This window comes from Heliangelus exortis, chromosome 23 (genome assembly GCF_036169615.1).
Source record: "Heliangelus exortis chromosome 23, bHelExo1.hap1, whole genome shotgun sequence".
NCBI lineage: Eukaryota > Metazoa > Chordata > Aves > Apodiformes > Trochilidae > Heliangelus > Heliangelus exortis.
In genome coordinates, this window is record NC_092444.1 from 3,291,960 (window position 1) to 3,306,348 (window position 14,389).

The following is a 14,389-nucleotide window of genomic DNA, read 5'->3' on the forward strand; positions in this document are numbered from 1 at the left end:
GAAAACCACACATTGTTTCAGCAGCAGCAGCAGCAGGAGGCACATACTCTGTCACCAACTTGACAACAAACATTACTGAATGTTTGGGTTAGCTATGTTTTCAACAGCATAAATTCACTCTACAAATGCTTTATAAACGCCTCTGCAGAGCCTCCATCACCCCTGGTAAGCTGCCACCACGCTCCCAGCTGCCTGGTTCCATCTACAAACTCAGCACTTTCCAACCTCCTGAAGTCTAGCTGCCAGGTTGTAAATTCATGAGATAACTCTGGCGAGTAATTGGATGCCTGGCAAGGCAGAGAAGACAAGACAGAGAGGTTATCTAATTAGCCCTCATCCCTGAATGCTCTCCCATTGCCTAAAAGGTCAGAAAAAGTAGGTTAATATGCCTTTTGCTTGCCTAGCAAGGAGTAACTTGCTGACTAGACTGCAAACCTTGCACAACAGGTCAGTTCTACCCAAGGAATTCAATGAGAAGGATTCCAAGTTTTAAACTAGGAAGCGAATGATTTGCCTATATTTAGGCAGTGAAAATATCACAGATCTCCAAACAAGATACTAATTCTCCCTGGAATTCCTTTCCACGCTGTAATTCCTGGCTTGTCCTTCCTTTCAGTCTTTTTATGCTTTTCCTGTTGCTTCTGGACATGTCTGACCTACCCTCAAGTCAGAAATGCACAGCACAGTGCATGAGGGAACAATACATCTGAGTTCTGCAAAACCTTTCATGAATTTAAGTTGCAGAGGCAGTTTATGCAGGAGCAGTGCTGCAGGCAACATGCAGGTGCCACTTCCAATCCATGTCAGATTTCTCCTTCCAGTTAATATGAAGTTAATACTTATTCCATTTGGCCAGTTTTCAGCTTAAAAAGCTCTCAAAGAGCTCTGTACTAATGGCTATGTGAAAGTCACATCTGACCATCCAGCAGAGCACTCAGCCAAGATCATGCCTGTTTGTAGTTTTACATCCCCAACTCTCCATGATGACCCTTAAATTTGCACAGCAACAGGACTCAGGGGATAAATACAGCTATCAACTGCTGGAGTCAGCATAATGCAGGTGATACTTTACCTCATTCCTCCATTTCATGACTCTCTCTCCTCCTTTGAATTAATTCACCAAAAGTCCCATCTCTTGTTTCTTGAGCCCATCTCAATTTGCACGCACGCTATTGCAACCAATCACCTCTGCTAGCAGCAAGGTTTTTTTAAATCCTGATGTTTACACCAAAGCAAAAAATAACTGGAGAAGGCAGGTAACAGGACATCACTTTCAAACTCAGCAGTTTGCCTACTGGAAAAAATAGAAAATATCACCTGAAAATATGCAAACTAAATTCCCTCAGAGAATAAAGATTTTTATTTATAATGGCTTTGATTGGTGGCTTAAGGCAACCACTGAGCTTATGTCTCCAATGCAGACTCAACTCTTTTTCCTTCCACACAAAATCCTCTTACTTAAGCGCTGATTTCCGCCTTATTTCAGCTGAAGTTGCTAAAATTGTTAAATTCTGGGTTCTGCTTTCACCCAGGCTAGTAACCCTCCCACTCTGCACCAAGGACGTGATTGAAATTCCAAGTCAATGCACCAGGAAAAAAACCTCAGCTCCCTTTTCTGTAACAAAGAGACAGGGAGGACATCCTCCTCAGACTCAGGGAAACAGCACCAGCAAGGACAGGCAGCAGGGCTGCAAATACTTGGGAGTGATGTCTCCTGGGTTTAAACAGAGTCAGAACTCCTAAACCAACCCTGCACTGAAAAATCCCACAGACTAGGAGGATTAAATATCAACTAATAAGGTTTAATTTGCAGATGGCAGGAATAAAGGAGGTAATTTCTAAGAAGGGCAGCCAGATAAGTCAAGTGTGTGCAAATATATTCTGTAATTCTTTGGCCCAACCTGGAAGTGGTGGCACAAAGAGCTCACAGCATGCTGTGCATTTTCCTCCTAAACCCTAGAAAAGGAAGAGAGGGCACAACACCAGCAGCAGATAATACAAGAAAATTAACCTTACTTTGTAGATTACAATAAATCTTACTTTATAACCTTACACACAGATGTCAAGGCTCTGGCGACCACTCTAGGAAACATAGCACAGGATATTATCTAATGCAACTGAACTAATTCTTAATAGAAGCCTATTTTGGGCTCAAGTAAGACATGGATCCTGTTTTCAAATCCTCACTCAAAATTTCATTGTATCTAAAAACCTAGCAAAAAGGACAGGATTGCCACTGCATTTGGCACCCTCCAGACAGCACCTATTCTGGAAAATTACAACATATAATTGAGAAACATGCAAAGCAGCTTCCCCAAGTAAACTGCATTTTCTTCCTGTAATAAATCCTCTCAGCTCAACTAACAGGGAAATGTCTTCAAAACTTGCTCAACCAGCACTTACCCTCATGCCCCATAAAGGAAGTTTCAAAAGCAAACCTCATCTACCACTGAGGTTCAAACTTCCCAAGACAACCCATTTGCAAGCATCTCCTCCACCCTGCTTTAGGGCATTGGGCCACTTAAGTGAATTTTGGTCACCTGATCAGGTCCAGGTGATGGGAACCCAATGTAATTCACCTCAAGTGATCCACAACAGTTTAATGTTCTCCAAATGCATTGTGAGTGCTGTTCCTAGGCATTCACTCCTAGTATTTGATCAATTCTCACATCAGTGTCAACAGGAACACCTCATTCATGGACTATTAAGGATTAAAGAAGGCATTACACAAAAGATGAAGAAAAAAATCAGTTAATACTCCAGTTTAAAGTGGCCCCACTTCTGCTGCAGCCGCCTAAATTCATCATCTTTGTGATCTTTAAGGTCCCTCCCAACCCTAGCCATTTTATACGCCCAAGTTAGAGAAGCTTTTTAATTAACACAACCTGTCAGCAAGCAAACCTTGGGCTAGAGCCCAGATAGAGAGAGTAGGAAGTTTCAGAAAGGCTTTTGTCACTTGGATACATTTACTGATTCTCCACATCACACACAACTCAAATTTGATGTTCCTTGTTTTCAACCAATTTTTTTTTCTGCCCTTCTTCCTGGAGCAGCAATGTCTCTTTCCCAAAGAGAGTCAATTCTCTACTCAGATACAGTAGTAAGGAACAAAAATTGGAAATTCAGAAGAGTTGAACTGCACTCTCATTTTGTTTTATTCCCAGATGTCAACTAGAGATCAGCATATATATATACATATATATATATATATATATATACACACACATACACACACACACCATAAGAGGAAATCCTGTTTGAACAATTTCATCTTGAGAATGTTTTTTGCTTCCCAAGATTAAGCATCATTGCAATGGCAGCGTCCCCTCTCCCAGTGATATCCTCCAACTTGATTATTTTGGGAACATGCCTTTTAAGAGAACATTTAACTAAGCTCATATGCTTGGCTAATAAAGCAGGGGCCTTACAAATGAGCTGAAGCTGGTGCTCCTCAGAAGGCAACAAGGTAAAAAGGATTTGTTGTGGACACAGAAAACCTTCCCAAGCTCTCACACCAGGTGGTGGAGTTTTAAAAGTGCCAGGGTGTGTTAGGGAGAGAGCTGGGCCTGGTGCTCAAGCAGCTGGAAAATCATAGAATCATAGAATTAATTGTCAGGGTTGGAAGGGACCTCAAAGACCATCTAGTTCCAACCCTCCTGCCATGAGCAGGGACACCTCCCACTGCAAGGTGAGAAGAAGCACTCCCTTTAGCTGTTCAACAAATCATTTAATATGGTTTGGGGAGCAGTTGCACAAAATCCAGTTACTTATCAAGCAGCAGCAGGCTTCCCCAAGACAAACAGCCCCTACCTTGAAAATACCTACTCCTACCCTCTACTCTGCCCTGGTGAGGCCACATCTGGAGTATTGTGTCCAGTTCTGGGCCCCTCAGTTCCAGAAGGACAGGGAACTGCTTAGAGTCCAGGGCAGAGCCACAGGGATGCTGAAGGCAGTGGAACATCTCCTGGTGAGGAAAGGCTGAGGGAGCTGAGGGGCTCTGCAGCTTGGAGGAAACTGAGGGGTGACCTCATCAGTGTTTACAAATATCTGGAGGGTGAGTGTCAGGAGGATGGAGCCAGGTTCTGCTCAGTGCTGAGCAGGGGCACCAGATGGAAGCTGGAGCACAGGAGGTTCCATGTGAACATCAGGAAAAGCTTTTTCCCTGTGAGGCTGAGGGAGCTTGGCCCAGGCTGCCCAGAGAGGTTGTGGAGTCTCCTTCTCTGGAGCCTTTCCACCCCCCTGGATGTGTTCCGTGTGTCCTGCCCTGGGGGATCGTGCTGGGGCAGGGGGGTTGGACTGGGGGCTCTCCAGAGGTCCCTTCCAACCCATAACACTGTGATTTCTAACCAGTTCCTCTGAAGAGCAGAGATTTAAGATGGAGTGTCAGCACAGCACCACACACCCTTGGTTGTGCCTCAGCACTTTTTAGCTGCCTCACAAATCCTAAAGGAGTGATGTGCAGCCAGCACCACACCAGGCAGCCTGAATTGATGGCTGAATAAGTCATGAATTTTGCTAAAATTGTCCACCTTCACCTGAAGACTGGCACAGCAGAAGAAATATTTGCTAAAATGAACAGGATAGTTTATATAAGCTGGAAATAAATATTTTTATTTTTCCATCCATAGCCAACCCACAAACCTCTACAGATCCACTCACCCAAGCCCTGCTTTGCCCTGAGCAGTGCATTCAGTTTATTTTTAGCACAAGAGGCAGCATCCGTCCAGGCAGTTTTCAAGCTCCATGTGCTGCCCTGCCCTGCTTCACCAAGCATCTGACTGAAATGCAGACACACTTCTCCATCCACACTTAAACTCACCAGGAGTAATTCCAACTCAGAGATGCAGAGAGGAGATAAGGGCTCCCATCTCTCTGCCCTAGACAGATACTTGCAACACCATGGTATCAAGGTGTTTGACTTAAAATCCTGCACCATAGCAGACTCCCAGCTGTGGTGAAACCTGCTGTTGTCTCCACTGAAAGGGCCATTTCAGCCTTTCACTGCTCCATTTCAACATTGTTCTTTCATACCACTGAAATGCAAGATCCTGGAAGGACTCTGAACACTGGATTGGGACCTAAGCTGAAACTGGACTGCAACTGCACTATCTGCATGACACTAAGTTAATTCTAAGAGTCAGAAAACTGTTAAAATACCTCCACAGATGGAAGCAGGATCAATGATCTGTCTTGCCCCCTCCCACTGGACACAGAGAAACCACCCTTAAGTTGCTATGTTCTCTGAATGAGCATTCAGATGTGCACACAGCCACCACAACACAAACATCAGAGTGGCTGCTGCACGCTCACCCCTGAAGCCCCCTTGGCATCACAGAGCAGCACATCTCCTTGGGAGTTCTGGTCAAGTTTCTCCTATGCCCAGTAGTCTCCATGAATAAACACACAAAAAAAATCAGAAGACAGCATAAGCTTACAGCAACCAGGAAAGTCCTAAAAGATGTGTTCCACCTCCTCCAAAAACTTGCTAGTTACATTTAAGCTTTAGCTGGATTCTTCGTACAGCATGCTTTTGTATCCCCTTAAAAGCAGTTGGTATCACCAGCATTCTTTTTCATGGAGCCTACTTGTTTTCCTTGAATTCTCTAGCTTTGAGGATTTCTGAGATGACAGAAGGTAGGATAGTTTGTTGGAAGCCTGATTTCAAATTCTACAGGGAGGTCTCACACATACAGACTTCAGCTATGATACACAACTAAAAAAGGATGCTCCACCCTGTCACACCTCCCACTCAGAACTCAGGTACAGCACCTCTCTTGTCATACAAGGAGCAGAACCTTGACTGTAACCATTCTTCACCTTTCACCAGACACTAAAGATCTTTATACTGCACAAACAAGTGGCAGGATCACCATGATCTTCAGCTCTGAAGGAAAAGAAAAAAAATAAGGTATTGCTTCTGAAATTCTTATGCTTGAAGATGAGGGTTACACCTGCTTGCTTAATCAGCCTTTATAGTGCTATACAGCCAGGCACTGGGCTGGTTTTTTGTTGGGTTTTTTTTATATTCCTAAGAGTGTGAAGCATTTAACTGATATCTGCTCACCCCCCTGGGGGTTACTCTGCCTCAGACAGGCTCTGCAGAAACCTGAGTTCATCCAGACATTCCTGCTGGAGCTGTGCAGAGCTGATGAAATCTATCCCCTTTATACGTGGTGCCAAAATTAAATTGAAAGGTTTTGTGACCTGGGCTAATCCACTCAGCAAACACATTGCAAGATGAAGATTATTTCACAGGGCTGAAGACTCTAGAGGTTATCCTCTGACAAACCCAAAGGTTTTTTATTCCTGCAGAAGAGCAGCACCCACTGCAGCACCACTGCCTGCTCTGCCTGCACCTGGTTCGCCGGTATTTTACAAATTCCATTGGGTATTATTACAGCTGAAGGAGCAGCTTCCAGAGGAAATGCCCAAGCACGGATTTACGGGGTTTACGGACCCCAGCAGGCTGGGCCCCCACCACTCTCAGCCGCCGCTTCTGCATCCGTTCCCTCGCTCCCCACACACCTCCAGCCAGCGGTTAACACCCGCCGTATGAGGCGGAAACATTCCCCCTGTAAACACCACCCCAGCTACGGGGCCCAGCAACCTGGACACAACGGGACAGCAGAGCACCCAGACGGCCCTGCCCGCCCCCGCTGCCCGCGCCCTGCGGAGCCCCGGCCATAGCCCCCCCCCACCACCACCACCACCAGCGGGCACGGCCACCCCTCCCCTTCCCCTGGCAGCACCGGCTCGAACCCTCCCTCACCACCACCCCGGGAAGGCCGTGAAACGATCGTGGCGGGGAGGTGAGGAGGGGAGAGTGAGAATGGTGAAGGAGCCACCGGGGCGCGGCACCGGGGGGAGGCGAGGGGAGAAAAATAGGAAGGGACAGCAGCGCCAGGAGGCGGAAGGAAGGGAGTATCGGTGAGGGGCCGCCCTCCTCAGCCTTACCATGGCGGCTCGGCGGGGCTGCGCTGGGCGGTAGGAACGGCGGCGCCTCCCGATCCCCTCCGGTCTCCCTCCGAGGAAGGCCGCGGCGCTTCCACTTCCGCCGTTGCCTAGGAGTGAACATCCGGGTCAGGGCCGCCTGGCCCCTCCCCCTCGCCGCCTCCCCGCCAATCAGCGCGCGACTCGACGGCCATCGCCAAGTATGGAGCGCGGCGCGCGAACGGGGCGGGGAGGGCGGAGCGGGAAGAACCATTCCCCACGGGGATGGGGGGGGGACGGCGGCAGCGGCGCGGGCGAGACCAACTCTAGTGGGGGAGAGGGGAGTGAGCGCGGTCGGACAGCCAATCAGAGGCGGAGAAGGGGAAATAGGCGGGGCCTCCGGGGGGGCGCGCCAAGCGCTCGGCACTGGTAGCGTCCGGCGGTCGGCTCGGGGCTGGCTGGGGGGAGCGGTTTGGTGCTGCCAACGCCTTTTTAACATTTAAATGGGCCTTAGAACTAACGGAAGCCAGCTGGAGGGACGGGAAACGTCAGCCCCAATAAGTATAAGCTCATCAGCGCTGAAAACTGCGCTTCCAGGGTGTCGCTTTAACACTGGTGCTGCCTGTCACACACCTACTGCAGCTCCCAAATGACAAGAATCATAGAATCATAGAATCATAGAATCCTAGGGGTTGGAAGGGACCTCAAAAGATCATCTAGTCCAACCCCCCCTGCCAGAGCAGGGCCCCCTAGAGTACATCGCCTAGGAACGTGTCCAGGCGGGTTTTGAATGTCTCCAGTGAAGGAGACTCCACAACCCCCCTGGGCAGCCTGTTCCAGGGCTCTGTCACCCTTACAGTAAAAAAATTCTTTCTGATATTCAACTTGAACCTCCTATGCTCCAACTTGCACCCATTACCCCTTGTCCTATCACTGGTCACCATAGAGAAAAGCCTAACTCCATCTCCCTGACACTCACCCCTTACATATTTGAAAACATTGATGAGGTCACCCCTCAGTCTCCTTTTCTCCAAACTAAAGAGACCCAGCTCCCTCAGCCTTTCCTCATAAGGGAGATGCTCCACTCCCTTAATCATCTCAGTAGCTCTGCGCTGGACTCTTTCAAGCACTTCCCTGTCCTTGAACTGAGGGGCCCAGAACTGGACACAATACTCCAGGTGTGGCCTCACCAATGCAGAATAGAGGGGGAGGAGAACCTCTCTTGACCTACTAACCACACCCTTTCTAATGCACCCCAGGATGCCATTGGCCTTCTTGGCCACAAGGGCACATTGCTGGCTCATGGTCATCCTCTTGTCTACCAGGACCCCCAGGTCTCTTTCACCTACACTGCTCTCCAGCAGGTCAGCCCCCAACCTATACAAGGAAAAGTCATCAGCCTCTGGCTGCTGTGGGCCGAGGTTAATTAATTTGCCAAGCAAGTGTTCGGGTTGCTCTGGGAGCTCAGCCTTTGATTCAGCAAAGCGTGTAGGTACCTGCTAGGAGCTGAGCGGGTGCTCGCTTCTTTTAATGACTTCAGGGCTCAGGTAGCTGTGATACAGATCTGCAGCCTGAGACAGAAATATGCAAATCGGGATGTATGCACAAAAACATTTCTGCCTTTCTCAAGCTGCATCCGAAATAAACTATTTTTCCCCCCTAACCTACTGATTCACATTCCAGTGACCTCACGTAAAACCAATCCCAGTTCCAGACTCTCAGCTTGTGCTTCTCAAGAGCTGTGCTGTACCCCCCTAGCCAGGAAAACACCTGATGCACGATGTGACACTGCAGCTTTTTTGTAACCATTACTTGGCCAGAGTCACCAGAGTTTTGGTGGCAGTATGCCAAGAACTCTCCACTGGTGCTCTTGTCCTGAGTCCAAAGCCCTGGTGCTTTTGTTCCTCTCCTGCCCTCACTTTAGAGACCAGGAATGCTCACAAACCTTGGGTTTTCCTTGGATGTCATGTGTGGCACCTCCTTCCTGCAGGAGTTTACCAAGGCCAAGCTCTGTCTTTTCACTCAAACATTATTTCAGATGTTTGTGGCTCAACTTTAAATTATCCAGGCTCTCAGATACCAGATCTGATAGGACCTTCCAAGAGATAACAGTTCTGTTTAACTCAACAGGGCAAACCAGCTGCAGCTTCCCCATTTGAGAAGAACCAGCTGGATTTCCAGGGAAGTGAACTGCCCCGACATCCACCCAGGTGACCCTTCCATGGTAATCTGCAGAACCACTGCTCACACTAGTTAGAAAATCAAAGCTATCCTGGGTGACTCCTGACAACCTGTTGTCACCCATTTTGCCACATTAACCTTAACCTGCTTTTTTCCATTCCCCTGTTGCCATTTTTAAACCTTTGGTTGTTTTCTGTGCAGGAACAAAAGGAACCTTGGAAGCCAAGGATGATCACTCTCAACAAGAAAAACAGGATCTATATTGGAAGCCAGAGTGCATGAAACTCCATTAATAACCCATCACCAAACAAAACCTAAGGATGTAGTGAAATGAGGCAACCAGGTGGCACTAATTGCCAGGTAGTGGGCATGACCTTGTGTTAAGCCCACCTGTGCCTGATTAGGCCGGGCCCCTACTGCGCATGAGCAGGATTAAGGGGCCAATAAAGCTCACACCTGAGGAAGTGTGGTGGTGGTGTCACTTTTGGAGCAGTAGCATTGATTCAGGCTGGTCAGCCCCGAGAGCAATAGACTTGGAGCACTATTTGTGAGTTTCCGCTGGAACACCTGGTTGGACCTTGGGGCACCGTGCCCTAAAAGAGGTTTGTCTTGCTACATAAGGAAAATAATCTTGCTGCGCTTAGAGCAGCCAGATGACTTCAGAAGGCATTTCCTGCCCTAAAATCTCCAAGTTTAGGGTTTTTTTGCTAAGACTACTCAGTCTGACCTCCCTAAACCCAGTTTGTAAGATGCAGCATGTCAAGTGGCTTCTCTCCTGCAGTCCCCAGATCCTTCAGTCTTTCTGTTTCCTCAGAGGTGCCCACCAGCAGTAATTAAGAAAAATGAGCCTATTGATTACACAGGGCTAATTATTCATCCATTTTACAAGGCTCCACACATCTCATGCAGGTGTTTTTCTTGGGACAAGGTCTGGGAGGACATAATTGATAAATATGAAAATGCGTGCTCTAAACATCATCATTTTGGTCACAAAATTCAAGCAAAGTCTTCTGTGACCACTCAATATATGGTGGGTTTTTATAGATATGAATAGAAAAGGTTTCCTAGCTGCAGAAGCAGAGCAACAGCAGATGTAGGCAGCCCAGGGTATTTTAAACAATTTGAGATCCAAATGAACACTAAGGCCAAGAGGATGTTTTTCTTAGCGGAAGAAATAGAAGCATCCTGGATTTTGTTTTCCCGCTAGTAGGTATAAAGAAGAATAAACAGCTGCTTTTTTTTTTCCCCCCAAAATATTTGCATTAAGAAGATTCCTTTTGCAATGGCTGCAGCTTCTTTCCAAATGAGGACCAGCTGTTTGCTTGTTTATAGCAGGACATGCTTAAGGGAATATTTTTTGTTGGTTGTTTATGAAGATGCAGGAGCAGACTATCCCTGGTAGGCTGCAGTTTGCAGCGTGGAGTGGAAGACTCCATGTGTCTTACTACAGTTGCAGCTGTGAGTTGTGAAGGGGTCAATGCCAAATCCAGCTAATTCGGGGACACTGGATAAACTTAACATCTGGAGTCCCCAGCATAAGGACACAGAGCTCCTGGAATGTGTCCAGAGGAGAACCACAAAGATGCTCAGAGGGCTGAGAACCTCCCTGGGAAGCCAGGCTGAGGGATTGGGGTTGTTCAGCCTGGAGATGAGGAGGCTCCCAGGTGAGCTCAGAGCAACCTTCCAATATCTGAAGGGGCTACAAGAAAGCTGGGGGAGGGCTTTGGACATGGGGGGGTAGGGAGAGGACAAGGGAAATGGGTTAAAACTTGGAGAGGGGAGATTTAGGTTAAACATTAGGGAGAAATTCTTTAATTTCAGGGTGGTGACCCCATCCCTGGCAGTGTAGAAGGCCAGGCTGGACAGGGTTCTGAGCACCCTGGGCTGGTGGGAGGTGTCCCTGCCCATGCAGGGGGGTTGGAACTGGATGAGCTTTAAGGTTCCTTCCTACCCTGACAATTCCATGATTCTAAATCTAGGTCTTACCAGGTGTTTCCCACACCTGCCATGGGATTACCCATCCCACCAGAAAAGAGTGTGTTAGGCATTAAACAAGGGGCTGTAAACAAAGGAAGCAAACAATGATGTCAGTTGACAACTCAATGGCCCTACAGCCTCAAATTCATGTGCAATTAATAACAGAGCTTTTGATCTTCCAATCAGCAACTAAAAAACCACATGTGCTTTCCCTGGATGTTTGATTATAGCCAAGGAAGCCAAAGGAGAAATACTTATTAGCATTACAAAGTGCTCTTCACATTTAGCCAGAACTTCATCAAGCATCTGTGGTCCAATATGATGTGGTTTTTATTTTATCCTCCTGCACGCATGGTGAAATGCTATTTATTTTGTTTATTCCAGTGTTTAGCCAGGACTAAGGGTGACTGTGAAAACATGCTAAGAAGCAAGATCCTAGAGAAAACTTTCGTGCTTCCCCAAATATTCATTTTTCTATTAAAGGAAAAGACATCTTGAGTGGGGGTTTTTTTAGGTCAGATTGCTCATTTTTTTTCATGTCAAGCTTGTGGTTCTTGAAAGATATGTAAACTTTTATTAGGGGTTCTCATAAACTGAATTTACTGCTGCAAGAGTCTTCCAGCAATGGTAATGTTTAGCTTGCTGGGTTTTATTAGTCAAAGTCAGTAAACCAGCAGCATCCCTTGACTTGAGGCAGAAAACTCAGTGTTTCTTGGAAACTAATATAGGAAAAAGGTACCTACAACACTACCCAATATCTTGGAATTCCATATTCAAGCCACAGATAGTTCTCACTATGGAGATCTTTGTACACACTGTCAAAATAACACAATACAAAAAAACAACCCCCCCCCCTCCCATTCTGATTCCAAGGCAGCTCTGCTGAGTGCTCTTGGAATATAAAGGTTTGAAGAATTTCTCCATTCACTGCAGGAACTGAGGAGTACATCGAGATATCATGGTTAATGAAAAACAACATACTGCCTATTTAGTGAGAGGCTTGAGGCATCCCCCCCATTTCTTTGGAAAGAATGCTAAAACCAAACTTTTTTTCCAATTCAGCAGCACCCAGGCATTTCATTTATGTAAGAGACAATAAAACTGGCAGCCCAAGATGTCCATATAATGGCCCAAAATGAGACATTCTACTACCAGCTTAGCCCTGTCACAGTAACAGCAGAGAAATTCAAGGGTACACATCTCTCAAGCATGCATATTGCTGGAGGCACAAGGTTTTTCTGCCTTTGATAATTTTCTTACATTTGTTTTGCCTAAATGGGTAACCCAAGTTGTGTCTCACATCCCTGTCACAGACTGAGAGCAGACTTAGCTGCTCAGCTGAAGCCCCATCCACAGAGGGTATTTATTTAGCAGAGTCGTTTTAGAGAGAAGTCACATCTCTGCAACCTGGGTCCAGATCTTGGACAGAGAAGAATCATTTAATTTTTTTTCACCTATAAAGTAAAATACTCATCCACTAGTAACAACCATTTAATTTAAGCATTTTGAGAACATTGTATCTGGATATGCCTTGGAGATATTTGCAGCCACGTGTTTCACATGTTCCAAAGATTTCAATCCAACTGGATTCCACAAAATGTTTAAAAGAAGATGGATAAATGTGGCTGAGATATATTTGAAATCTCACCTGCAGAAATCCAGCAATGCTTGTTGAGAAAAGGACTACAAGGCTTTTTAAAAAACTATCAGTCCAGAATAATGAACTGTAAAACTTCTGGGATTGCTGGTTTTCCAGTATATCCCACTTAGCTGAATATCCTAGGATGCTGTTTATTTCTGTGCTTGCAATTGCTCTTCCAGTTATATATTTTCAGCACAGCAAGCTTGATTGACAGGGGCTTTCAGAAATGTTTTTAGCCTGAGCAAAGAGAGTATTGAGAACGTTCCTGTCAAACTTGGTCATTAACTGTAGTAATCATGCCTGCAGCTTGTCATTAAAAAAGCATCAAGGAGAAGCTGATTAAATGCACCAGAAAGAAACAAAACTTTCCATTCCTTTCCTTTTTCCTTGACACGTTGCAGTCCCCTTAAAGCTTGCTAATATACCAGCCAAAAGAATTAGAAGGGCCTGGATTCTTTCTGAATACAATAGTCAACAGTTCACTGGTTAGAATCTGTATAGAATTAGCCAGTGACATAGACAAATGGAAAAACATACTGCAAGAGCTAAAAAACACTCTTCTACAGGCTTGTTCATTACAAACCCTCTATCAATACAGTGTGGGAGACCTTCTACTCTTTCTGCTGCTAAACTGAAAGATGATCACCAAGTAGCACATATCAAATAAAGAGGAGAAATGCCACGGGAGTGCCTGTGGCTGTAGGATCAGAGGCAGAAAACCCCTCCCATTTTTTCCATGCCAGTGCTTTCCTCTTTGGGGCAAACTTCCTCTTCACAGCAAGAACAGCTGAGAGCAGAATAAGCACAAGGAGCTGGGCCACATCTTATCCAAAGTTGCACTTCAACCAGCCCCACCTGACCCCTGGAACCAGCCATACCACCCTCCTGACTCCAACATTACCTCAGCTTTGTCAAACTAGCACGAAAACATCTCAGCACAGACACAAAATGGATTTGCTAATCAACCTGAGCATATTCACCATGAAAAACCTGCATGTTCTTTCACTCTGTTCCATAAGCTGTCTCTTCTCATGCAAGTCTACCTCAGGCTTCAGAATATTGTTCATCCCCATGGGATTTGCCTGCCTGCCCCATCAAATCAATAAGGATAGGAAAGGAGACTTAATGGAGCCTCTGGCACTTTTCCCATTTTAGGGAAGAGCCCTGCTCAGGAGGGGTTTCTTTGCTCTCTTTAGGTTTTTATTGCTTGTTGCTTAGCTAGCAGGAAGGCCACAAAGAAAACAAAACGCATCAGTATCTGAACATGGCTTGTATCCATGAGTGGAGACACCCAACAAGATGGAGTGGAGATAGAGTTGAAGTTTCCTACCCAGCTCTGACTCTCTGTGACACAAAAGCATTCTGGAAGGACAGACAGCAATGTGGGGGTCACCACAAAGGGTGTGTCAACCATTTCAAGCAGAGAACTCATACACTGCTCTCCTCCTATGCAGATCATTGCTACTCTTGGCAGGAAAAGAAAAAAACGTGCACGTGGGAGGTGATGAATGTTATTTCAAACCATGGGAGAACTTCCATGTGTGTTCTTTGGAAAGGAGGAGATCAAGAGCATGTTAGTATCCAGTGGGGAACTGACAGGAGGGATGTGATGGGATCCTGTGAAAAAACAGTGGAAGAAGTAATTGTGGGGAAGGATCA

General features: G+C 46.3%; 1 protein-coding gene across 3 annotated transcripts in view; it reads right to left on the reverse strand.

Annotated features, from left to right (window-relative positions):
• CAPZB (capping actin protein of muscle Z-line subunit beta) overlaps positions 1-14,389 on the reverse strand; it is a 68,697-nt gene that overhangs the window by 50,760 nt on the left and 3,548 nt on the right. For 2 of the 3 annotated variants that reach the window (XM_071767401.1, XM_071767398.1), the window contains exon 2: positions 6,955-7,061. The exons of the other annotated variant lie outside the window; for it this stretch is intronic. In XM_071767401.1, the coding sequence (XP_071623502.1) occupies positions 6,955-6,957 (3 nt within the window). In that variant the 5' untranslated portion in view covers positions 6,958-7,061. The remainder of the gene's footprint in view (positions 1-6,954; positions 7,062-14,389) is intronic. 3 annotated transcript variants of the gene reach the window in all.